The 27,859-nt window shown below is 41.4% G+C and overlaps 1 protein-coding gene across 1 annotated transcript in view; it reads right to left on the bottom strand.

Annotated features, from left to right (window-relative positions):
* Positions 1 to 27,859, bottom strand: part of LRP11 (LDL receptor related protein 11) — a 41,324-nt gene that overhangs the window by 7,291 nt on the left and 6,174 nt on the right. The window contains exons 2-7 of the mRNA XM_074948604.1: positions 26,761 to 26,918; positions 9,047 to 9,188; positions 5,644 to 5,769; positions 3,818 to 4,024; positions 2,541 to 2,711; positions 565 to 621 (exon numbers count right to left, since the gene is read on the bottom strand). Of these exons, the coding sequence (XP_074804705.1) occupies positions 565 to 621; positions 2,541 to 2,711; positions 3,818 to 4,024; positions 5,644 to 5,769; positions 9,047 to 9,188; positions 26,761 to 26,918 (861 nt within the window). The remainder of the gene's footprint in view (positions 1 to 564; positions 622 to 2,540; positions 2,712 to 3,817; positions 4,025 to 5,643; positions 5,770 to 9,046; positions 9,189 to 26,760; positions 26,919 to 27,859) is intronic.

The raw sequence follows: 27,859 nt of genomic DNA on the forward strand, positions 1-27,859 counted from the left end.
ACCTGTAGCAAAGACAGTCATTTATCCAATGAATATCTTAGTACCCAGAGGCAAGTTCACGGATGGGGAGCTCACTAGTGGAGGGGAGAAGGGAAGTGTGACATGTCCCCACTAGTGTTATTAACGATCATTGTAACTTAAAGGAAGAGTAAGGAACTGCTTCCTACAACCTCTTATCACAAAGAAAATCTCTTCTCTTCACAGATTAAGATCACCAGGGGCCATTATGATATCCACTGCTGACCTTCTGCATAACACAGTCCACAGAATTTACCCCAATAATTTTTGCATGAAGTCCATAACTTATGGTTGAACTAGAGCATACCACTGAAGGACTGCTAGTCTTGATGTAAAGATTGAAAGTGATGGAGCATGTACCACATCCACACATAAGCTGTTCCAATAGTTAATTACCCTTGCTATTAAAATTTGCACTTATTTCTAGTTTGATTTTTGCCTAGTGTTAACTTCCAACCATTGCATCTATTAAACCACTTCATTTACCTTCCCTCACCTATAATTTTGTGACAATACACAAAATAATTATTTAAAAACAAGTCAAACCTGGCTCTGAATTGGACGGAGATGACGGATCCGTTGCAGTCTGTTGTGAAATTGCACCTGTTAATTAATACATTTAAAAAAATCATATTTTGCAAAGAAAGTCCCATTGGTTGAGATTAAGACTTCATTTTAATATATTTTTGAGGCACAGTGGTTTACAACACTACCTTTGCAACACCTGGGAGACATACTGCCAATTTGATTGAGCTCACAAGTAAAATTAGCTTGGTGGGCCTCATCTAGTTATTCACAGGTGTAAACATGACGTACATGTGGTCCAGCTCAGAGAACCACTAGAGAATTTGGCATGCCAACTCAGGAGAGGACCTATACTAAAATGGGAGTGTTGTTTATTACACAGCAGTGCATTTGTAGAACTGTGTGAGGAAGCCTGAATGGCTTCTACTCATGCTATCCTTAGCTATTACCACTTTTTTATCCTGACTGAAATCCTTGATGGGATTTATTCCTTTGACCCTGCCTATGTCAACACTGAAGCTACAATCTTTCAAGCGGAGGACTGAAGACGTTTTCTTGAAAGCTTAATAGTGCCACTCATCAACTAGCTGGAGGGACCCTATTGTGCAATCAAGGCCCTCTCTTCACCCAGAAAGGACAGCAAGCCCAGAAACAAAATTTACCATCATTCCCCTATATGATATCACCACCAGGCTGGTCACTATTGGGAGACTATCATGTAGTTGATTCTTCTCCCTAAACCAGTAGAAACACATCGGTACTAGCAAACACAAGGTACATCAGACTATAAGCTTCAGTGCTTTGAGTTTGCTACCTAGGACTTTAGGCCCAAATTATTTGAGGCTGAGGTGCTCACACCACACAGCTTCATGTAAATATTTTGTGTCAGAGTATTACTGGATTTATTCAGAATTCTTCAGAAAAAAGCAACACCGTGTCTTAAAGAAACATCTCATCCCAAAAATGTGTACTTGTCTGCCAAGTCTGTATTTCTTACAGGTGCAGTAATTGATCGTTTTTATAATTGACGTTTTTAAGCCCAAAACCCCAATGTGCTGAGATTTAGATTTTTATCAGCATAGACTTCCCAACATGGGACACGAAGAGATACCGCAGAACCTTGCTAACTGTATATGAATGCCCTGCAGACCCACTGTTATTACTAATCCTTCCATAGTACGTTTATTTGCTTAACCCCTGATCATTCAAGACTACTTTATCACAAAACACACTTGTATTCAATTATTTTGAAAAGTATCGTTTAGTTATGTTACTCTTATATTAGCATACTAGTAAATGTGCTGTATCATATGCTGTAAGAGTGATGAAGTCTTAGAAAGGTAAACTATTATAACATTGCTGAGATATGGGCAGAGATTACCATGCATTTCAGTTAAAAGTACTGGGTTAGTGGATCAGTGAGATTCTATTCTACAAGGAAATTTTTAATTTTAACTGAAATGAGTTTAAATTCTAACGGAAACTTATAAAAAAGTAACAGTAAAAGCACAAGAATTAGAGAAAGACATAGTCAGCTGGAAATCTTGCCCACTTAAAAAAAGTGAGTTAAAAGTAGTTTCGGGTGCTATTCCTGCCCCTGACTCCCCATACCAATTTCTGTGGTTTTATAATCAGTTTCCCGTTTTTAGAAATGTTTTTCCGTTTCCTCTTTGTGGGTGTGAAAGGCACATGCTAACACGGGAAGCTGACCAAGAAACTGACTGGGCAGAGGTAAACAGACACTGTCAATACAGAAGTGTGGACAATAGCACAAAGGAAACAAACTGAATAAAAGCTACCATTCCATTTTCCTCTCACTTTCAGTTATAATCTTTGGTGTTAGTAATAAATGTCAGAGGTAAAAGGACTTCAGGCAGAATAGAGAATTTTAAAGAGCCTCTGTTGCAGAGTTCATTTTACACTGCTGGAGCAAATATAAATACATAAAATGCTTTATAAAGATATATTCCCTTCTTCCCAACAGAGGGAATTTTTACCATGAATTTCTACACATTCACTGAGGCAGTCAGATTCTTGAAGGAAGTTGTTTTCATTCCCTTTGCAGCCACCAAAGATGAAATGTAGGCAAGTGCCTGAAGAAACATCAAAGTGCCAGCGAGGGAAGTGCCCTTTACAAGGGCCAACAGCGGGGAGCACTAAGCACTGCTCTGTTGCAACAAGAAAAGAAAACCATATTTCTAATCAGCTGTATCTCTAGAAGCTAAGCTCACATCTAAACATTAAAAATCCATTAAAATGTAAGAGGCTTGTACTCTCTGTGTACTTGTAACTTATTCTTTAATAAAAGGCTCTAGTTAATTTCATTTGTTAAACATATTGGATTGTTTCAGCTTCCTGGCAAGGGAACTACCTATGCTTTGACTGCACTAAAAGGTCTGATTTCACTGCAGCTTCTGTAGCTTTTGCTAAGATAGTGTTTTATAACTTCCAACAGTGATATTGTTCTTCACAAAAGCCTCTTTGCCTACTAATGCAACAGTATGTGGGGTTTTGGGGTTATTATTATTTTTTTTTTTTGGTCTCCACTGGTAGAAATACAAAGGTATCACAAAAGACTGTGCTACATCAGACACATAGATTCATAGATATTAAGGTCAGAAGGGACCATTATGATCATCTAGTCTGACCTCCTGCACAACGCAGGCCACAGAATCTCACCCACCCACTCATGCGAAAAACCTCTCACCTATGTCTGAGCTATTGAAGTCCTCAAATCGTGGACTTCTCTACATTTACATCAGCTAGTTGTACTCGGAAAAGTGCAGTTCTAAAAAGGGAAGAGACCATAACATAAAGAATTTCCTTCTCTCAGTTCACATTGGGTCAGATACTGTCACCCTTACTCACACTAAGTAGTACCTTCCTATGTATGAAGTCCCATTGAAGCTATTTTCCTACATATCTGTAACTGCCTAGCATGCTGCTAGGTAAATAATTAATAACAGCAGAGCGCACAGCAGAAGTTTTCCATATTTGCTCTCTTTGAGTGTTTTGTACTGTTTGCCTCTAAACTGGTTAGACTGTATTTCTAGCATTTTGGAATTTTTCTTTTCTTTTTACCAACTGCTAGAAATGATGCCTGGCAAACTTTGAAGGTAAATTTTTAGGTATAATTATTAACCTCCTACAATTTCCCCCACATTACCTACATTTGCAAGATTTTGCTTTTGACTAGGTGCCGTCTATAATAAAAGGTACTTTTTTTGGTTAATAAAGACTGACTAACTGAAACTATTTCTTTTTTCATTCTTACCTGGGATAAACCCACTGATTTGTTTCTTTGGTCCCTGAGAGAGTGATTGGTTAGACTTGTCTGCATCAAGTGAAAGTAGTGGCTGATTTCTCATAGTGTTTTTCTGGGTGTTTTCCACAGAGTTGTCTGCATCTTTAGTCAAGCCTATGATCCTTTGTTGGGCAGTGCTGACAGCTGCATGAGTTGCTGTCTTTCGGCCAGGACTGACTGAATTAATGGAAATAAAAACAATTATTATTTTTGTATGGAAGTGAATGGGAGTTTTGTGATAGGAAAGATGACAGAATTTGGCACGAGGGAGTTTTAACATGTTTATCAGACTCTGATACCACTCAGCATTCAGACCCCTATTATATGACAGTTTTTCTTTGCCTTCTGAGATGCTGACTCTAAATTTTCAGAGAGTTACAGAGGATTTAGATGCATAGCTCCCACTAGGTAATCCCTTGAAAAGGGTTATGTTCTTAAAAGTGACAACTCAGAGTGAACAATGTATGGCTACAGCAATGAATAAAATGAGGCTTTCCTTAATCTCAGCATTGTCATTACTGCAGCAAATCTGCTACCAACAATAACCAATTCTTTGGATTTAGGATTCTCTGCTCTCCTATGTTTTTTGCTAAACTCTCCTTAAACTGAAAAAACATCCCACAGGTTGCCCTGTGATGTGATATAATTACAAAATTAACTTTTAATCTCTGTTTTTGCAGAGCTAGTATATAAAACTAAAATACAATGAGCTATGTAATGATCATGCTTTTCACTTTATTGTAATGTGTAGATTAAGACTACAGCAGTTTAAAGCTACCAGCATCCCATAGTCAACCTCTAATTATTTCACAAAATGGGTAGCACATCTCTGAAGAAGTGTCTAAGCATTTCAGCCACAAAAACCACAATCAGTCAATCAATCTTAGGTACTTATATGATCCCAATTACCACAGTATCTGAGCACCACACTAGTACTATCCCCATTTTACAGATGGGGAACTGAGGCACTGGGAAATTAAGTGACTTGGCCTGTGGCAGAGCAGTGACTTGAATCATGTCTCCAGAATCCCAGGCTAGCATCTAACTACTGGACCATCCTTCCTTCAGATACCATATGTTGGGGAGGTGCAATCATTCCAATTCAATTCATAAAAACACTCTCCAGCACCACTACATAAAACTGAGAGTGGATAAAATTGACAATTTAATGTACCCTGGGACTATATTCCTTTCTAAATCTTAATTAAGTTCCTAATAAACAATGTACCAGATCAAGAAGGGAGAGCATCTTACAGCATATTCCCACTGCAGAAGAAAAGAAGGGCATAAAGTCAAAGTTGTATGAGTGGTGTAAACTGGGTTGGGGGATGCAAGATAACAAGGCAGTGGGATTGGCTGGATCCCGTAACAGATCCTTTTTAAACATCCCAACATTTTGAATTTTTGAAAGGTGTACAACTTTTTTGTGATGTGTACTCTGCATTAGATGTTTCAACCTCTCAGCTATTCCTTCAGATGAAAATAAGAACCCTGGTCTTAGAATGAAAGTGAAGAAAGAACTGATCTTTCAAATGTTTTGTTGAGAACTATTTAATATCTGTTACTCTGGGATCTCCAACAGTTCTAAAGTTATTTAAAAAAACAATTCAATTCATTTTTGAACACCTAATAAGAAGACAGCTACCCTATACACCTGCTGTTTTCAATGAAAGGCTCTAAATAACTATTTTGATTAGAGAGAGCTAACTGTGCACTGAGGGAGCACATTACCACGTTTCTTATCAGAACCCCCAGCCATTGCTTCCAAGACAAAAAACAGTGTACTATGCACTCACAGTTCTGACAGAAAGCTTCATCAGATCCATCCGGGCATTGCTCCACTCCATCGCAAGCAAAGGTGATGTCAATGCAGCAGCCATCATCACAGATAAACTGGTAGCGAGAACAAACTCCAGCACAGCCTGTTGTAGAATAATTCTCAGATTACAAGAAGGGAAGCCCAAATACAGGATACTAAATCTAAAGAGGTATTAATATTTCAATGTTACAGCAAAACCCAAGAAAGACAACATGTAAAATAAAATGCTGCAGAAAGACTAGAACGAAGCTGCTGTTTCACACTATGTATGTTGACACAGGAACTATAAAGAAGAGCTGGACCCTGCACCCTCTTCACTATTTTGGTAGCTTTTCTACAGCAGGAGTTCGTGAGCTGGGGGTTTTAGCTGCCAAGAGGTCTGCAACACCTCAAACTCTGTGTAAACATAGCCCCTGTACTGAGGGAGATCAAAATAGCCCCCCTTTCCTGACTTTCTTTACCCAGCTCTGCACTTCTGCTCCTTTCAGAGAGTGAGTTTGGGAAGCTCTCTAATTAAGAAATAGAGAGCCGGATTGGGGGCTAGATAGTGCTGCTGCTATTCAAGGAAAAGGGAAGTTTTACCCTGCACTCGAACAGCAGGGAGAAGCCAGCAGTTGGCTTCCTTCCTGTGGGCTCTGCACAGCAGCACTTAATGGTGGGAAGCAGTTTGTTTTCTACAAAAATCCAGAGCAGCAAATACCACGCTTCCTGGAGCACTTGCCCAGACTATCAGTAGGGAGTCTGGCTTGGGTTAAAAAACCCAGGACAGTTCCTAAGTCAAATAAACAGGAACATTTTGAATGATGAGGCTTTAATTCCATTTGCTGCACACACCATTTCATAGTTGGATATTTATTTCCTGTCAGTGAGTGTATGTTATTTTACATATGCACACACATGCATATTAATTTTGTTTTTAGAGCTGTGTGCATTCCTTCTTTGTGTTGTATTTTGTCAAAACTCATCAAAGGACAAATGAAGGACATGATCCTGCATCCTTTATTCATATGAATAGCCCCAGTAATTTCAAATGTAGCATGTACATGAGCAGCATTGAGCCAACATTCTTGCAAATGACCTTAACTGGAAAGAAATGGATTGCTGCGTGCCCTAATATTTAGGTTTCTCTGGTAATGAGAATGTCTATCTCTGGACACTTCCGCATTGCTGTTAAATATTAAAGGCTTTCCTGCAACATATTTTGACCTTGTAATTATCAGATGTTTACAAATCACTTTTGCAGCAGTCCTCCCAATGCCAGCATGTTTCTTTGGTTTGTAAAATGCTATCAACTCCAGCATTTGGACACTGTAACAGCAAACCAGTCTGCGGGAACAACTCAAATGATCAATTATTACACTGCTGTACTCCATAACAACAACTACAGTTAAAGCATGGTATGAAAGTACACTGTCAGCTAAAAACCATACTTGGAAAAACACATTTTATAACCTTTAGTGCTAAAAACACCACAGGCCCTGTCTGCATTAAGGAAATCTGTACTAGTGTAACCACACCAATATCATTTGGGTTGCAAACATTTCTGGGGAACATTTAAAAGGAAACCTCATCCCTTCTGAAAAAACACCGTCTAAAGAAAAAAGAAAAGGAGTACTTGTGGCACCTTAGAGACTAACCAGTTTATTTGAGCATGAGCTTTCGTGAGCTACAGCTCACTTCATCGGATGCATAGCATATCCTGGAAACTGCAGAAGACATTATATACACACAGAGACCATGAAACAAAACTTCCTCCCACCCCACTGTCCTGCTGCTAACAGCTTATCTAAAGTGATCATCAAGTGATCATCAAGGAAGGCCATTTCCAGCACAAATCAAGGTTTTCTCACTCTTCCCCCCCCACACACACACACACAGACACACATACAAACTCACTCTCCTGCTGGTAATAGCCCATCCCTCTTTGAAACCTCTCTTTATAATGCGCATGATAATCAAGGTGGGTCATTTCCAGCACTAATCCAGGTTTTCTCACCCCCCCCCCACACACCCCCTCCAAATGTGTGTGTGGGGGGGGGGGGTGAGAAAACCTGGATTAGTGCTGGAAATGACCCACCTTGATTATCATGCGCATTATAAAGAGAGGTTTCAAAGAGGGATGGGCTATTACCAGCAGGAGAGTGAGTTTGTATGTGTGTCTGTGTGTGTGTGTGTGGGGGGGGAAGAGTGAGAAAACCTTGATTTGTGCTGGAAATGGCCTTCCTTGATGATCACTTGATGATCACTTTAGATAAGCTGTTAGCAGCAGGACAGTGGGGTGGGAGGAAGTTTTGTTTCATGGTCTCTGTGTGTATATAATGTCTTCTGCAGTTTCCACGATATGCTATGCATCCGATGAAGTGAGCTGTAGCTCACGAAAGCTCATGCTCAAATAAACTGGTTAGTCTCTAAGGTGCCACAAGTACTCCTTTTCTTTTTTCTTTTTACGAATACAGACTAACACGGCTGTTACTCTGAAACCGTCTAAAGAAAATTCCTGAATACTGTACATTTATATTATTAATTTGTGGAGGGTACAAGTTATTAATTGGTTCTTTTCCACTCTTCTGCTCATCCATTTAGTTACACTAGTGCAAATGCCTAAAGGAAAAGTGCTGCACTGGTGCAGTTTAATCTGGTAATATTCCAAAGTATGCTCTAATGTAAGTTAATCATAGTTACACAGATGCGAATTTCCTTAATGTAGAAAGACCCTATTACTAAAACTGAGAACTTCAAGAATCGAAGTTCCTCTCATCATTCATGCTGTTTGCCTCCCTCAGTCTCGGTTTCAGAACTTGAAAATACATAGTCACTTTCTAGCCAGTTTCAGTTTCCATTCATGCACTAGCACAATGTTGCAATACCTGGGTTGTAAACATTTCAGAAGAAAGTTTAAAAGCATAAAAAAAAAGAAACAATCCAAAACTGCTTTAATTTAAATACAAATTCACAAAGAAATTTTAATCATCATTAGTCTGTGGATCTTACACTTATTAATTGCTTCTTCCATGGTCTTTCACAACAGCATATGCCCTGCCATGTTCTATTGATCCTGCATTGAATGTATAATATACCATCATAACATGCCTGATACATATGGCAATACCAAAACTATGTTTTGCTTGCCCTACCCTGCGTGTTCATCTGCAATGAAGGGATTAATCATGCAAACACATAAAAGACGGTTTTCCTTCCCTCGTCCAAAAGTGTTTTTAACCCCTTCCCCATTTGAAATAGGAATACAGAAGGAAGGAAGCTATTATTAAATAAAAAATGACATTATGATAGGGATCTGCATTCCCATCTACCCCAAGAGACTTTTTAGGTATGCCACATTGCAGCAGTCACACAAACTGTGATTTCAACCATTTTCTCACCTAATGCAGAGTGAACCATTGGAAGAACGGTCACAGAGATATTATCTGAGCTCTTTTGACCAGCAGTGTCTGTCACAGTCAGCTGGAAAATGTATACACCTTCTTGAAAGTGAGAGAGCTTCAATGTTCCTGGCTGCGGTACCTGATCAAAAGAGAAGAGCCAGAAAGTTCATTTTTGAAATTCTAGTCCTGGCTACTGTACATTAACTGACATAGACACATTAATAAAATTGGACCAGTCATACATTTCTACAAATAGTTGAAACACTTCTGTACGCTGCTTCTCAAGGAGATAAAATATTTCTCTTTCAAGCCAGACCAGATCAATCAAACGTAGATATAATTTCATAACATTTAGATCTTTTGATGCCTTCTACTTGCAAATACCAAATGTTTAGCTTTCATGCACTGATCTTAGTAATAATTCTCTGTTCTCAGTTATCCTGTGTTGCAGCTGTAGTTATTAAGAGAACAAACAGGATATGTGAACATCTACAGCATCTACTGGGATGATGGGTGAAATACAATTTGGAAGCTTATTTTACCTCATTCTTCAACTGCAAAAAAATATGTAGCAACAATTTGGCTAGAAAACTGGGTTTTCGTGTAAGTGATGGACAAAGTATTTAAAGAGCTTGGTAATATTCCACAATGCCAGAGCTTCGCGAACCAGCTGAGCGGCGGCGAACCAGCTGAGCAGCGGGGAACAGCAGAGCAGCACACAGCAGGAGTTTGCCTGGGATTGGTGAGTATCCGAGTGCGTGTTTGCTGAGTAAGTATCCGAGTGTGTGTTTGCTGGGAGGGCAGTGTGAGAGCCTGAGCGAGTGCCTGATTGGCTGGTAGCCTGCAGGGGGCGGGCATTGGGGCTGTCTGTTTGTTTGTTTCAGGGAAGCCTAGCTGTTTAAAAATAGCCAGAGCTTCCCGAACCAGCTGAGCGGCGGGGAACAGCAGAGCAGCACACAGCAGGAGTTTGCCTGGGAGTTCGCCTGGAGTGAGCCCAGTGAGGCTTACATCTTGCCAACTTCTCTGAGGAAGCTCATAGTAGGAAGGTGATATGGAAGGGGGGGGTTCAGCTGTTATGACCTGCACTGGATGTGCCATGTTTGTCTTTCTTCCACAGGATAGAAGCGACTTTGTCTATTCAAAGTGCAAGCTGGTCTCCATATTGGAAGAGAAGATTGAAGGTCTGGAGCAACAGATAACGACCCTGCGTTGCATACGAGAAACTGAGGATTTTCTGGACAAAAGTCAGGATATGCTTCTACGGGCACAAAGCTCTAAAGATTTAGAGCAGGTTGCACAGCGGAGCCAAGAGGCCAGTGAAGAAGCTTGGCAACATGTGACCTCCAGAAGAAGAAGGGGGAATGTCCGGGTTCCAGCAACGCGGACACAGGTAACTAACCGCTTTCATGTTCTCTCCACAGGTACCTTTGCGGAGAGTGGACCAGATGATATGTCTGGGGAGAGAAAGCAGAAGGAGACTCCGCTGGTTGGAAGGCATGAGATGCACTGTCCTGAGATGGGGGGTTCCATGACCACCACTCCCAAGAGAAGGAGGCGGGTGGTGGTGGTCGGGGACTCTCTCCTCCGGGGGACTGAGTCATCTATCTGCCGCCCTGATCGGGAAAACTGAGAAGTCTGCTGCTTGCCAGGGGCTAAGATTCGCGATGTGATGGAGAGACTGCCGAGATTCATCAAGCCCTCGGATCGCTACCCCTTCCTGCTTCTCCACGTGGGCACCAATGATACTGCCAAGAATGACCTTGAGTGGATCACTGCGGACTACGTGGCTCTGGGAAGAAGGATAAAGGAGTTTGAGGCGCAAGTCGTGTTCTCATCCATCCTCCCCGTGGAAGGAAAAGGCCGGGGCAGGGACCGTCGAATCGTGGAAGTCAACGAATGGCTACGCAGGTGGTGTCGGAGAGAAGGCTTTGGATTCTTTGACCATGGGATGGTGTTCCATGAAGGAGGAGTGCTGGGCAGAGACGGGCTCCATCTTACTAAGAGAGGGAAGAGCATCTTTGCGAGCAGGCTGGCTAACCTAGTGAGGAGGACTTTAAACTAGGTTCACCGGGGGAAGGAGACCAAAGCCCTGAGGTAAGTGGGAAAGCGGGATACCGGGAGGAAGCACAGGCAGGAACGTCTGTGAGGGGAGGGCTCCTGCCTCATACTGAGAATGAGGGGCGATCAGCAGGTTATCTCAAGTGCTTATATACGAATGCACAAAGCCTTGGAAACAAGCAGGGAGAACTGGAGGTCCTGGTGATGTCAAGGAATTATGATGTGATTGGAATAACAGAGACTTGGTGGGATAACTCACATGACTGGAGTACTGTCATGGATGGTTATAAACTGTTCAGGAAGGACAGGCAGGGCAGAAAAGGTGGGGGAGTAGCACTGTATGTAAGGGAGCAGTACGACTGCTCAGAGCTCCGGTACGAAACTGCAGAAAAACCTGAGTGTCTCTGGATTAAGTTTAGAAGTGTGAGCAACAAGAGTGATGTAGTGGTGGAAGTCTGCTATAGACCACCGGACCAGGGGGATGAGGTGGATGAGGCTTTCTTCCAGCAACTCGCAGAAGCTACTAGATCACATGCCCTGGTTCTCATGGGTGACTTTAATTTTCCTGATATCTGCTGGGAGAGCAATACAGCGGTGCATAGACAATCCAGGAAGTTTTTGGAAAGCGTAGGGGACAATTTCCTGGTGCAAGTGCTAGATGAGCCAACTAGGGGGGGAGCTTTTCTTGACCTGCTGCTCACAAACAGGGAAGAATTAGTGGGGGAAGCAAAAGTGGACGGGAATCTGGGAGGCAGTGACCATGAGTTGGTTGAGTTCAGGATCCTGACACAGGGAAGAAAGGTAAGCAGCAGGATACGGACCCTGGACTTCAGGAAAGCAGACTTCGACTCCCTCAGGGAACGGATGGGTTGGATCCCCTGGGGGACTAACATGACGGGGAAAGGAGTCCAGGAGAGTTGGCTGTATTTCAAGGAATCCCTGTTGAGGTTACAGGGACAAACCATCCCGATGAGTCGAAAGAATAGTAAATATGGCAGGCGACCAGCTTGGCTTAACGGTGAAATCCTAGCGGATCTTAAACATAAAAAAGAAGCTTACAAGAAGTGGAAGGTTGGACATATGACCAGGGAAGAGTATAAAAATATTGCTCGGGCATGGAGGAATGAAATCAGGAGGGCCAAATCGCACCTGGAGCTGCAGCTAGCAAGAGATGTCAAGAGTAACAAGAAAGGTTTCTTCAGGTATGTTGGCAAGAAGAAGAAAGCCAAGGAAAGTGTGGGCCCCTTACTGAATGAGGGAGGCAACCTAGTGACAGAGGATGTGGAAAAAGCAAATGTGCTCAATGCTTTTTTTGCCTCTGTCTTCACTAACAAGGACAGCTCCCAGACTGCTGCGCTGGGCATCACAACATGGGGAGTAGATGGCCAGCCCTCTGTGGAGAAAGAGGTGGTTAGGGACTATTTAGAAAAGCTGGACGTGCACAAGTCCATGGGGCCAGACGAGTTGCATCCGAGAGTGCTAAAGGAATTGGCGGCTGTGATTGCAGAGCCATTGGCCATTATCTTTGAAAACTCGTGGCGAACGGGGGAAGTCCCAGATGACTGGAAAAAGGCTAATGTAGTGCCAATCTTTAAAAAAGGGAAGAAGGAGGATCCTGGGAACTACAGGCCAGTCAGCCTCACCTCAGTCCCCGGAAAAATCATGGAGCAGGTCCTCAAAGAATCAATCCTGAAGCACTTACATGAGAGGAAAGTGATCAGGAACAGTCAGCATGGATTCACCAAGGGCAAGTCATGCCTGACTAATCTAACCGCCTTCTATGATGAGATTACTGGTTCTGTGGATGAAGGGAAAGCAGTGGATGTATTGTTTCTTGACTTTAGCAAAGCTTTTGACACGGTCTCCCACAGTATTCTTGTCAGCAAGTTAAAGAAGTATGGGCTGGATGAATGCACTATAAGGTGGGTAGAAAGTTGGCTAGATTGTCAGGCTCAACGGATAGTGATCAATGGCTCCATGTCTAGTTGGCAGCCGGTGTCAAGTGGAGTGCCCCAGGGGTCGGTCCTGGGGCCGGTTTTGTTCAATATCTTCATAAATGATCTGGAGGATGGTGTGGATTGCACTCTCAGCAAATTTGCAGATGATACTAAACTGGAAGGAGTGGTAGATACGCTGGAGGGCAGGGATAGGATACAGAGGGACCTAGACAAATTGGAGGATTGGGCCAAAAGAAACCTGATGCGGTTCAATAAGGATAAGTGCAGGGTCCTGCACTTAGGATGGAAGAACCCAATGCACAGCTACAGACTAGGGACCGAATGGCTAGGCAGCAGTTCTGCGGAAAAGGACCTAGGGGTGACAGTGGACGAGAAGCTGGATATGAGTCAGCAGTGTGCCCTTGTTGCCAAGAAGGCCAATGGCATTTTGGGATGTATAAGTAGGGGCATTGCCAGCAGATCGAGGGACGTGATCGTTCCCCTCTATTCGACATTGGTGAGGCCTCATCTGGAGTACTGTGTCCAGTTTTGGGCCCCACACTACAAGAAGGATGTGGAAAAATTGGAGAGAGTCCAGCAAAGGGCAACAAAAATGATTACGGGTCTGGAACACATGACTTATGAGGAGAGGCTGAGGGAACTGGGATTGTTTAGTCTGCAGAAGAGAAGAATGAGAGGCGATTTGATAGCTGCTTTCAACTACCTGAGAGGTGGTTCCAGAGAGGATGGTTCTAGACTATTCTCAGTGGTAGAAGAGGACAGGACAAGGAGTAATGGTCTCAAGTTGCAGTGGGGGAGGTTTAGGTTGTATATTAGGAAAAACTTTTTCACTAGGAGGGTGGTGAAACACTGGAATGCGTTACCTAGGGAGGCGGTAGAATCTCCTTCCTTAGAAGTTTTTAAGGTCAGGCTTGACAAAGCCCTGGCTGGGATGATTTAATTGGGGATTGGTCCTGCTTTGAGCAGGGGGTTGGACTAGATGACCTCCTGAGGTCCCTTCCAGCCCTGATATTCTATGATTCTATGAATGCTGCTAGTGTGTGCTTTAGAAAGAGGTTCCCCACATTTCATCTGTATCCTAGGTTTGTCTCACAATATGCAGTCACATCAGGCCAACTACACCTAAAAGAAAGTTTTTCTGAGTCTAGAGAGGCTATCCAAACTTCCAAGGGAAGAAAGCTCATATCTCAATGTATATCGAGCAGGTGTTACACATGATGGCAGGTGATGCTGGACTGTATATCCAGCAGGTGATATAGGCAGGTGAACACATGGTAAGCCTGAAGACTGATTTTATTGAATCAAAATTTGCTTTATTCTTTACATCTTTATTCCATAAAGATTCAGTCTGAGGCAGCATCTGGTATGAAAACTGTCAGCCCAAACTGTTGAAGGTTGGCGAAGGTATGAGCAACTGAAAACAGCATTTAATAATGGAAAGTGTGGGGCAACTTGAATAGTAGGGAGTGCTACCTACCCCACCTATAGTAAGTCAATATATTAAATATTAAAGTAATCTCTATATATATATTTCTACAAGCCCAATAATTTTGATGGTAAAAAGACAAAATATTCAAATAGCTTTCCTCCTCACACTGTGAAACTACTTTTCTAATAACTGAAACATTGAATTATGTTGGAATGAAATACCATTTGATTCACAAATTTGTGTTGTATTGAGAGAACATATTATTTAAAAATTTATAAAAGACTTTCCTGGGTTTCTAAATATTCTTACATTTTGTTTTACAGACAATTTAAAAAAAAAATTCAGATCCACTACATTTTCTTCAAATGTATTTAGCACCATTCACCAAAGTAAAAAACCAATTATTTCTTCTTGTGTACAAATGCAGTGTGAGTGTGATAATCTGACTATTCTCTGAGGAACAATATGTGCAGGAACACAGCAATTTAAACTGCTCATTTTGGCTTCAAAGAGTAGCTGTTAGTAAACTGCAATTTGGCAAGAGGCAGCAGATTAAAGAATGAACAGCGGTTTTCACTAGGCTATGAAATTACTTTCATAACTCCCTTGCAATTTCCTTCAGGTAATGCACCTGTGCTACTCATAAATGTTTTATCCCATTCGAACTCAGTTTTCTGCCTTTGTAAAATTAGCCTATATTTGTGTGATTCTAGAATTCTACTCGATTTTCTCTTTAGGCGCATTTTTTCTAACAATGCTAAGTAATGAACTAGTGGGCTTGTTTTGAAGAAGGAAGGCAAAAGTAGTACTAAAAGCACAGGCCCAATGCTGCCGGACTTACATGCATGACCAGTCTCACTTATAACCTTGGAGATCTTTTTATTTCTTTCTGAACATGTTCAGCTAGATCAGAAGCAGTACAAGTTTCCCTCCCCTCTTCACAAACCTCATGAATAGAGGAGGAAACTCTGAGGATAGTTTTATTTTCGTGCTGGTTCAGTCCTTATATTCTCTTAAGACTACCAACAAAGACACCCATTACTGCCAACTCAGACAGTGCATTTTGTGATGTGGATACCTACCACCCCGGGGAGCTACACTGAAGCTAGCAACTCATTCACAAAGACAGGTTTCAGAGTAGCAGCCGTGTTAGTCTGTATTCGCAAAAAGAAAAGGAGTACTTGTGGCACCTTAGAGACTAACCAATTTATTTGAGCATAAGCTTTCGTGAGCTACAGCTCACTTCATCGGATGCATACTGTGGAAAGTATAGAAGATCTTTTTTATACACACAAAGCATGAAAAAATGGGTGTTTACCACTACAAAAGGTTTTCTCTCTCCCCACCCCACTCTCCTGCTGGTAATAGCTTATCTAAAGTGATCACTCTCCTTACAATGTGTATGATAATCAAGTTGGGCCATTTCCAGCACAAATCCAGGTTTTCTCTCCCCTCCCCCCCCCCAAACCCACTCTCCTGTTGGTAATAGCTTACATTGTAAGGAGAGTGATCACTTTAGATAAGCTATTACCAACAGGAGAGTGGGTTTGTGTGTTGGGGGGGGGACCTGGATTTGTGCTGGAAATGGCCCAGCTTGAGCCAGAAGAGTTCCCAGAAGTCACCTACTACAGGACAGGCCTAACAAAGAAAATAACAGAAAGCCACTAGCCGTCACCTTCAGCCCCCAACTAAAACCCCTCCAACGCATTATTAAGGATCTACAACCTATCCTGAAGGATGACCCAACACTCTCACAAATCTTGGGAGACAGGCCAGTCCTTGCCTCCAGACAGCCCCCCAACCTGAAGCAAATACTCACCAGCAACCACATACCACACAACAGAACCACTAACCCAGGAACCTATCCTTGCAACAAAGCCCGTTGCCAACTGTGCCCACATATCTATTCAGGGGACACCATCATAGGGCCTAATAACATCAGCCACACTATCAGAGGCTTGTTCACCTGCACATCCACCAATGTGATATATGCCATCATGTGCCAGCAATGCCCCTCTGCCATGTACATTGGTCAAACTGGACAGTCTCTACGTAAAAGAATAAATGGACACAAATCAGATGTCAAGAATTATAACATTCATAAACCAGTCGGAGAACACTTCAATCTCTCTGGTCACGCGATTACAGACATGAAAGTTGCGATATTACAACAAAAAAACTTCAAATCCAGACTCCAGCGAGAGACTGTTGAATTGGAATTCATTTGCAAATTGGATACAATTAACTTAGGCTTGAATAGAGACTGGGAGTGGCTAAGTCATTATGCAAGGTAACCTATTTCCCCTTGTTTTTTCCTACTCCCCCCCCCCCAGACGGTCTTGTTAAACCCTGGATTTGTGCTGGAAATGGCCCACCTTAATTATCATACACATTGTAAGCTATTACCACAGGAGAGTGGGTTTGGGGGCGGGGGGAGAGAAAACCTGGATTTGTGCTGGAAATGGCCCAACTTGATCCTCATACACATTGTAAGGAGAGTGATCACTTTAGATAATCTATTACCAGCAGGAGAGTGGGGTGGGGGGAGAGAAAACCTTTTGTAGTGGTAAACACCCATTTTTTCATGCTTTTTGTGTATAAAAAGATCTTCTATACTTTCCACAGTATGCAACCGATGAAGTGAGCTGTAGCTCACGAAAGCTTACATTCACAAAGAGACTCATCAGATGAGTGACTTTTGTTCATTACTGTCCTGGGCTAAATTCACACTGGTGACCAACAGGTGAAAGGCTCTAGGCTGCTATTACAAATTCTTTGAGCCAGCAACTCCCTAAAGAATCTTTTAAATTTCAGGAGCCTGCTTGTTTCACTCACAAGAAGAGAACAGCAAAATGATGCAATAAGGACAAACTAGAACCCTGCATTGTTCGTTGGTGCGTCTCCTGCTGGGTTGAGATTTTTAAAATATTGAAACTGTCATTTTGGAAGTGCTCTCTTTTTTCTCAAGAGGACATTAACAAAGAGAATTCATTTTTGTGGAGAGGAAGAGATTAATTTATAGCCTTTTCCACCCTACTTTACAAACTAATTTGGGATTGAAGAGTTTATAAAATCAAAAAGCTCAAAAAAATCAAACACCTCAAAATGACAGCAGGTATGGTGCATAAGTTGCAGTATGGTTCATTGCATCACTTTCTTCTCATGCTTCAAATCACTGCAAAGTGATTTCCAACACACTGAAGGCATCAGAATGTGAAAGGGTGTCAACTTGTTTTTCACCAACATCACTTTTGTAATGTGATTTATTTTTTCCCCATGGGGAAAAAATGGTTTGTACTACTGGTCATTAGTTAGACTGGGTTTCATAAAATCCAGATTCCACTGTATTTAACAAATAGTTTCCCCTTATTTGATTCATTTGTTTGACCAGTAAGTGTCTGCAGCCTAGGAACCATAATCTCAGAATGATTAAACACTTGCCAAGCCTTCTCCAAAGCCCACAGTCTGTCAGTCTGCCTCAGGAAAACACCACAGTTATTATACAGGAGATTATATTCACATCTAGTTATAAATGACAGTAAAGTTACTCAATACAAGGGGCATCCTCCAGTGGTACAAATATGATATAGATGCTCCCCTTCCCTAGAGAGGAAAAGAGGGTGTGATCAGAGATGTCATAAATATAAAGGGAAGGGTAAACCCCTTTGAAATCCCTCCTGGCCAGGGGAAAACTCCTCTCACCTGTAAAGGGTTAAGAAGCTAAAGGTAACCTCGCTGGCACCTGACCAAAATGACCAATGAGGAGACAAGATACTTTCAAAAGCTGGGAGGAGGGAGCGAAACAAAGGGTCTCTGTCTGTGGTTTCTGCTGGGGATAGACCAGGAGTGGAGTCTTAGAACTTTTAGTAAGTAATCTAGCTAGGTATGTGTTAGATTATGATTTCTTTAAATGGCTGAGAAAAGAACTGTGCTGAATAGAATAACTATTTCTGTCTGTGTATCTTTTTTGTAACTTAAGGTTTTGCCTAGAGGGGTTCTCTATGTTTTGAATCTAATTACCCTGTAAGGTATCTACCATCCTGATTTTACAGAGGTGATTTATTTACTTCTATTTCTATTAAAAGTCTTCTTGTAAGAAAACTGATTGCTTTTTCATTGTTCTCAGATCCAAGGGTCTAGGTCTGTAGTCAGCTAAGCAAATTGGTGAGGCTTTTTACCAAACCTTGTCCAGGAAGTGGGGTGCAAGGTTTTGGGAAGTATTTTGGGGGGGGGAAAGATGTTTCCAAACAGCTCTTCCCCAGTAACCAGTATTTATTTGGTGGTGGTAGCGGCCAATCCAAGGACAAAGCGTGGAATATTTTGTACCTTGGGGAAGTTTTGACCTAAGCTGGTAAAGATAAGCTTAGGAGGTTTTTCATGCAGGTCCCCACATCTGTACCCTAGCGTTCAGAGTGGGGGAGGAACCTTGACAAGAGATAAAGAGGGGTTGCTGGGACATCTGTGCATCATATTGATCACTGGCTATGCATTAGCCTCCTGGGGCCATTTGTAGCTGGTGTATCTCTGCACAGAGGGTCTTGCCCTGAACATAGCCAGCACTAGCGGACTGCAAACGTGAGCTTTACGCCACCTTTGTACATACATCCCCTGACCTGAAATCTCTGCAGACCCATTACCCCTGAGGCTGATCCTTTGCATTTCAATTATTATTAATGCTCCAAAGTGTACATTAATGTAAAATATGATAAATAATGTATTTTAAAAAATAATCTCTAAGGCTTCAAGCCAAATGAGGATCCAGCAGTGGAATCTCATTGCAATTTGTAGGTAGAGGGGATGTTTATCTATGTTCTGTAACCAGACTAAGCCTTGAACATGTCTCCTAATATACTTATAAAACAAGTACAATTTGTAGTGGAAACGGAACCTTAATCTTAACCCCAAGGCTTTAACAGAGTTAGGGAACTTGTTTAAAATCCTGTCCACACTACATATTGCAACTGTGTGATACTTAAGACTTCTGACTTGGCAGTATTTGAAACATGGATGGATCCAAAGAAAATTGAGACAGAGGATATTGGAGAGCCAGTGGAAGCTGAGAGAGCACTCTGGAGCTGCTTTAGGAAACTAAGGGTATGTCTACACTTTGAGCTGGAGGTGTGATTTCCAGATCAGTTAGACATTCCCATGTTAGCTTTGATCTAGCTAGTGCGCTAAACATAGAAGTATAGTTGTGGTGGCACAAGTTAGCCTCCCCAAGTTCCTACGGTCCCAGGCAGGGTTGCACTCAGAGTGGCTAGCACATCCTTCAGAACTGTCTTGCTGCAGCTACACTTCTATGTTTAGCGTGCTAGCTCAATCAGAGCTAGCGTGGGTATGTCTACCTGAGCTGGAAATTACACCTCCACCTCTAAGTGTAGATGTAGCCAGAGGCAAAGCACTGGAGTTATCAGGTGGGAAAAAGGAAGGAGAGCCTGAGTTTTAGAGTGGCCAAGACACAGATGACAGAGTGCCAGAAAGGGCCATTAAGGCAGAGGGATTATGGCACACAACACTAAAAGACAGGGCAAAAAAATGTGCCAGAAAGTACTTGTGGTGGGATGGGAACTGAGACAGACCAGCAAAGGGACCAGGGCAAGACACAAATGGAGTGGTCCATGGAAACTTTGGCGCAATAGGGTATCTGGGAACAAGGTAAAGATCAGAGGCTCAGTAAGCGTGCAGAATGGGCTGCCGGGTATAGTGTCTAGACAAAATAGTACATGTAGATTTGCTGTCTCCAGTCACTGCTTGTTTTGCTCTTACACTTATAGCTGAAGCTACTTATTTTGTTTAAACGCTGTAATACAGGGCATCATCCAAAATCCATATGATAACCAATTTGTTGCATTTTCATTAGGCATTGTCAACAGGAGAAAACCAATGGGGACAGAAAACTATTCTTGATCAAAAGTCACTTGTACTCCCTAATAATTACTGGGCTTCCGAAACAGAGTCATTATTCTGGAATAAAATTACTTTTATTCTAGAACAGAGTGTGCACATGGAAAGCTATTCTGGAATAGCTATTGCAGAACAGCCTATTCCACAATAGCAATTCCAGTCAATTTCCCCAAGTAGACCAGCCCTTAAGGGTATGTCTACACAGCAGCTAGGAGTGAGCTTCCTAGCCCAGGTAGACAGACTCACAAAAGCTCTGCTCAAGCTAGTGTGCTGAAAATAGCGGGTGGCAGCTTGGGTTAGCCACCCTAGTTCAGACTCAGAGGGCCAGGTGGTCTTGGACTCAAGCAACTGGCTCATGCCGGCTGCTGTCCATGCCACAACATCCACACTGCTATTTTTCGTGAGCTCGCACAAGTCTCTCTTCCTGGGCTGCGAGGCACACTCTCAGCTGGAGAGTAGACATACCCTAAAAGAACCTGGACTGAAAATGCTCAACAATATGTACAGCAATGCTGTACTAAAAATCATTAGAACAATGTCAAGAAGGAAAGAGATGTTAGTTCAAAACACCTTAAATTGTTGTTTATATAGCATTAACAGTTAAAAAACTAACCAAAAACAACTAATATTACATAGTTCTGGGGAAAAAACATATTTGAGGAATGAATTAAAACGTTTTTGGAATAGCTGTGGCTGAATTGTAATCTTGGCAAGTGCTTATGCACACAAATCCAGTTAACAATTAGTGTAGTGTGCCTAACTCCCCACATACGGTCACTGAAATTCAATTATTCATGCCTGCCATGTTTAAAAGGACTCAAAAGCCATTCAAATTTAAAGCAATTTCAATTGTAAAAACAGTAAATAAAGAAAAATGGCGAATTTTAAAAATCACTTCACTACAGAACAGGAATGTAGGTCTACGTAACGCACCAGAGAGGTGTAAAGTGACACTGGTGTAACTAAGAATCAGGCCTCTTGTCTACAGTATATTTACTCACCTAAATTTTTTGGCTCAATGCCTCTTTAGTAATTTAAATACATTTTTTTTAGCATGTTATGTATAAGATAATTCACTAATAGTGACTGCAAAAATGGGCTTTCCTTAATGTGAGTGTGTTAAATTTTTAAACTGAACTTTTTTTATGCTTTTATAAATTGTATAAGGTGCCCAACGTTTCATCAAGGCACTTCTGATAATTTGAAATAAATAAATATTAATAAATATTTATAAATGGCATTGGAACATAAATGTTTTTAAAAGGATGTCTTATAGTTAATATTAATTTAAACTGCATACAGAAATGACTGTTACCCTATAAACTAATGTAACAATAATTTAAAAAACGTTGAGTGGCTTTTTTTAATTTGACACCAATTATCTAGTCACCAATTCCACATACCAGCCATGGACACAGTAACATGTTCTCCAGTATTTAGAAAACAATAATCTAAAAACCTATGGTGAATTTATACAAATGAAGAACGCATGGCTATTTAAAGATAACCACAAGTCCCAGGTGCATCCTGAAGCACAAACTGAAGACAAGCATCTATCATACCAGAGAAATGCAGTTATTGTATTGTAACCATATTCCCTATCCTCCTAGAGTGTGATATTCCATTTTAAAAATGGTGTAATCGAAAAAATAGTAAGGTTAAGTAATTTCGGGACATGAAAAGGTTCTTCCATAATTGGACTAGTTGAAAACTTAGGCCTCAGTGAGCAAGTAGCTCTGCATGGGTAGACCCTTTCACCCATGTGGATCTTCTACAGTCTACACTGAAATCAGTGGGACACTACACAGATCTGTTCATTGTCAAAGTAGAACTCTTACGTATAAATCTTCCAAAACCATGTATGGGTCATGACTTACCTTTCATGCATGTGCCTATTTCAAAGTGTTACTTAGTATTTGCTACTGTATGATGATGCTTAATTGTTACCGCCATGAACGTTCTAGAACTTTTTTTCTCAATAGACTTGTGGTGCTGAGCACCTTCTGCAAAGTGTGACATGCTCAACATGGGAGTTGAGGGTATACATGGTATATAATGGGGGGCACTGAGCACTTTACAGTACTGAGCCCAATGTAAGGAATGCTGAACAGTAATAAAAATGAAGAGAAATTCTGTGGAATTCTTTCATTTTATCCATTTACAATTATTTTTTAAAACCTGAAAGAGTTTTTCAGCACATACGACAGTAGCACTCTAGAATTAATGCTTGCTTTATAACATGGTTTATTGATAAATTCACTTTTCTCTTCTCATGCAATTAATCTCCCTGATGTTACTTATTCTTATTTTGGAGCAGGGTAGTTTGCTCCATGGGCTGGATAGCCCAGGGCTAACCAAATCCTGATTACAGGATGAGCCTCACCCGAGTAGGATCAAGTAATTCCCTATAAAGGGCAGCAGGTGGCTACAGGGGGGAAGAGATCAGAGACCGCTAGGAGTGGGCAAGAGTCCTGGGAGTTGAGACTCTAGCCAAAAAGAGTCCTGGGAGTTAAGATTCTAGCAGAAGGAGTGGGAGTAGCCTGCTAATACAAGATGGACCCTGAGCAGGTAATGGAAATTGCAAAAGCTCCCCAGGCAGGGAAGCCTGGGAGTCGGAAGAGAAATGTTTGTTTGTGGGACTTTAATTTAGCACTTAGAGTCTTATTTTGAGTTATTTTCTGTGAATAAACCAAGATAGCAAGGAGAGGTTTCTTGACCTCAGAAAAAAGCATGTGGGGTCTGTATATGGAGGTCTTTGAGGGAGACATTATTAGCAGGCCGCTGCAGAAGCACTCGTGGCGATAAGGAGGTGCATGGAAGGTGGCCAGCCCTGTTACAAGCCTTATGACCTTTTTTTTTTTTTTTTTTTTTTTTTTTTTTTTCACCTTCCACTGGGATAGGGTCCTGGGTCTATCTTGTTCTAATCCTTGACTGAAACTAAGCAGCAAATTCCCAGAAAATTGTAATAAAAAGCCACCTGTCACATACTTCAATGGCTACATTCTGTAGGCAGCAATTTGACAAGCAAATTATTCTTTAGCTAAATTATCATGAAAAAGAAGTTTCCTTCTACTGATTGCCTGCTGCAATATGACAGGATCTGTTTATAATCACCCCTATCTCCCTCTGTGCCATCTACTTGCTCTTTTGTATGTAAGTGCAATGTAACAGCTGTCTTTTATCTTGTTTAAACACACAGCCCCAGTCTCCTTGGTGCTTTTGGATTTATGTACCATTTTAAAAATGGACAATAAAAGTCAAATATCAAAATCATAAAAGTCAAGGTAAAAAACCAGGGAATATTTGTATGAATAATTATGAATATTACCTAAACTCTAATAAATTAATGTGGTCTCTGCTAATTATCCATTAATCCTGACTTCATCAACGACAATGGAAAAACTTCCACTGACTTCAATGCAGCCAGGATTTCACCTATTAAGCATAAATTTGTGAAAAGTGTTTATTTTTGTTGAGCAGATCGACTCTTTCACAGGTATTTACTTTGGCACCAGTACTGTGGTCCTTTCACACATAAAACTACCATTGACTTTAATGTGACTTTTGCAAGCTTATATAATTCCAAGATTGACCTCTCCATTTTATTGACTATACTTTGGTTTGAATCAAAGATAAAAACATTAATGCATATTGTTTTAACATGCAAACTTTAGATTTAGATTTTTTTGGTGTTCTGGAAGCATACTTCCATAGTGCATATTAATTAAAAGGAACTTTTTTAAAAACACATTTTTGGTTTTTGTATAACTAATTCTTTTCATCACTATTCTATAAAAATTATTTAAATGTAGTGATCCTGAAAGGGGCCTGAATAATGAGTGATTCAGTTTATCCACAAAATAGGTAAAAGGTATTCTTTGAATTTCATTCAACTCCCCTATGGAGAATGCATACCTAATTAATGCCTTCCAGACCTTCTAAATTCCACATCAACAAAACATTAAGATAAACAGACTAGCAATGATACACTGACGTGTGACAGACTCAAGTTTTGAAATCACCTCTAGTCATTTAGCACTGGGATGACTGGAAATTGGCTCAGTTGTGTTTGCAGTTTTTGTGATGTGGGTCCGGTGATAGCAGGTGAGATTTTCAGAACTGCTCAGGACTGGTTTAACTAACGCTGAGCGTTTTTGAAAATGCCATTCTGTATGTTCTGCAAGTAGTGTGGCAATAGATATATTCCAATACATAAATTCAATGACTAACCATCAGAGAAGTCCACATGCTTTCTTATCAGTTTATAAAGCACTATTTTTTAGCTGTGATATGGGGACCTTTAATAAGAATCCAAATGCAAATACAGTAAAACCTTAAATTATCACCCAAGGGACTAAAAATCTGAGGCCTTGTCTACACTACGAAGTTTTGTTGGCAAAAGTTATGCCACTTTAATTAAAGCGCTTTAATTAAAACCGCTGTTGCATGTCCACACTAGCTCCTTGTGTCGGCAGAGTTCATCCACACTAACAGCTCTTGCATCGACACAGAGAGCAGTGCAGTGTGGCAGCTATCCCACTGTGCAACTGGAGCAGGGTGCTGTGGGGAGTGTTTGCAATGCCTCATGGGGCAGGTACGGTGTCACATGATGCAGGTTTCTCAATCCCATTGTTCCAGGGGCATACTAGTAGATTGTCAGCTACTTTTTCAACTGAAGCATGTGGGGGCAGGGAGAGGAGAGTGGTGTGTCGGGGCAGGGGAGACAGTAGGCTGACTGATCTATCCTGAGGCAGGGGGAGGGGGACAACCCCCACCTCACACACGTCAGGCCCGGCTCTGTTCCGCACAGCAGTCTCTCCCGAAGCAGCCTGCTCTGCCTGCCTATGGTTCTGTCTGTGATTCCTTCCAAGTTCTCCCACAGCCTCCTCAGCGGCCAGGAGAGGCATCCTGAGCAGCTCGGTGAGCTCTCCGTGCTGAGGAATGGCTTGAAGTAGTTTCCATTATATACAGGGTTTACAATTTGGTTCAATGGCTCTCAGCACCCCCTCTATAAAAAGTGTTCCAGAACCCCTGCCCAGAGCTTTGAAAGGGGAGGGGTGCATGCCTGTAGAGATCAAAAAAGTAAGCAGAATGTCACGGCAGGGATTGTGGGATACTGGCGGAAACCAATTCTGTCAACAAAACAAACAGCAGTATTTACAGTGATGCTTTGTCGCCTTAACTGTGCAGCAAAAGACTTTATGCCTCTCACTGAGGTGGTTTTATTTTGTTGGCAAAACAACAGAGTTTTGCCGCCAAAAGTAGCTTTGTAGTGTGTGCACCTCCACTGTTTTGTTGCCAAAAAGGCAGCTTTTGCTGATGAAACTTTGTAGTGTAGACACGGCCTCATTGTCCGACAGCTGTTGGGCTAAATACTGCTCTCTGTTACACCATTTCAAATACAGAGTGACTTCACTGAAGTCGGAGTTAGATCAGATTTGCTCAAGTGTAAATGAGGAGAATTTGACGGTGTGCGGCACCTCTTGGAGGCACAGCACACACAGGTGCAACCCAGGAAAGGGTTGGCTGAGGGGGTTTTAAATGGCATTTGTGCTCTCCTGATTCTGGGCTGTTCCAGGGACCACTGTGGCCTGTATATGGGCAGCAGCATTACCCAGAATCGCTGTAGCATTATGTGCTGTGGCCCATTCCCTCCTACCCCTGACATCCCCCTCTTCCCCTTGGCTGAGACCCAGACATGCCCTCAATGCTCATACTTGTGAAGAGTCCTGGGTAAGCCACTCTCACAACCTTATGCAATGTCTGTCCCATAGGAAGTCTCCCCAGCCAGCTAAGGGTCTCTTCTGGTCCCTTTGTGCTGCCATGGCAGCATTCAGGAGCTGGGCCAGGATGTGGTATCCCTACCTTGGTGTTAAATTTCAAGTCAAAACAAAATTGTACTGGAAACCTTAGTAATAAATTAATACAGTCTCTTAGGATTGGTGTGGCCTACTGGAGATAGTCCTTAGTGTGACTTTTCCTTCGAGCTTCTCTATGAGCTCTTCCAACAAGTTGTTGGTGAAAATACCTTGTTTTAATAACTAAGTTACTGAGGTACCCCTACCCTGGATCCTAGAAGCTGAACAACTGCCATGGAAAAAAAAAGCTGTATGGAGAAGAGAGAGTAAATATATTAAGAGAATTTTTGAATCTACTTATTTGACCATAATTTCTCATACCATTAATTATACAATTTCGTCACTACTGGCAAGTCAGAAAAATGAGGCTCTAATCTTTTTATCCTAACTTGATCACGAACCACATCTCTGTGAATAGACTAACATTAAACATCTACATTTACAACTGAACTGAATACAATTATCAACCAAATAACTGATTTTTGCATGCAATACTATATGTACCTTTATATCAATTGATGAGTCACCTTGCAGCAAAGTCCACTCATATTGTATGATTCCATGGTCATCTAAGCTTTCTCGGCCATCCAAAATCACCCAGTCCACTGGCGACTGCAGCACAATATCTTGTCCTGCCTTGCTGTGTGGAGGTTTGTCGTTTTCTTTTAAAAAAAAAAAAAAAAAAAAAAAAAATAGAATAGTTATTCATCAGAGGAAACAGAATTGTTCATATTTAACTAAAGAATAAACACTCTACGTAAGACACTGATTTATTACTCTGCCTTTCTCTGATTTGAAAGGTAGAGAGAACAGCTTTCAGCGCTCAGTTAGTTTCCTGTCCCTCAAAATCTGAGTTCCTATGTTTTTGCCTGTTCAGCATTAAATAAGTTCAGTGTGTTTGTGTCTGTTAGTTGAACATGCTCTGTCAGAAGTTTATGATTATAAGCAACCTAAATTCACAACACAGGCTGAAGGAAAAAAATATCCATGGAAGTTCTCCAAAAGTTAAGATTTAATTAATGAAAACACACACAGAGGCTTTTAAAACAGCATTTACAATGTAAACTAATCCCATGCCCTTTAGAGTCTTCAGAGACAGAAGCATGTCCTTAACTTTTAAATGCAAAGTTTAATTATGTCTAAGTGGCAATACTGGTAAGCTGCTGCATGATGTCCCAGCTTCATCCAGGGAAAAAACTGGTATATCTTCATGCTATGAAACCTCATCTACAAACAGGGATGCTTCAGTTGCAACAATTATACAGCAAGTAGGATGGCTGGAAGTGGTTTTTATTTAATTTAGGAGGACCAAAGCCAACATAAATCGTATATAAAATACACAAGCACAACATTCGATGTGTGGTCCCAGGGCTTTACATCTTCCAGATCCAACAATGAACACAGGATTATTAATTTCCTTGTGGCCTCTTTATGGTACTCATCACTCTAGGAACTGAGGACTCTACAAACATTAATTGACTTATTTTCAAACAATATAGTGAAGTGGTATTATCACTAATTTACAGATGGGGGAACTAAAGCACAGAGGAATTAAGGCCAGAAAAATAACACTAATTTTGAAGGACTAACTTGAGATATCTAG

This window comes from Natator depressus, chromosome 3 (assembly GCF_965152275.1).
Source record: "Natator depressus isolate rNatDep1 chromosome 3, rNatDep2.hap1, whole genome shotgun sequence".
Taxonomy (NCBI): Eukaryota; Metazoa; Chordata; order Testudines; family Cheloniidae; genus Natator; species Natator depressus.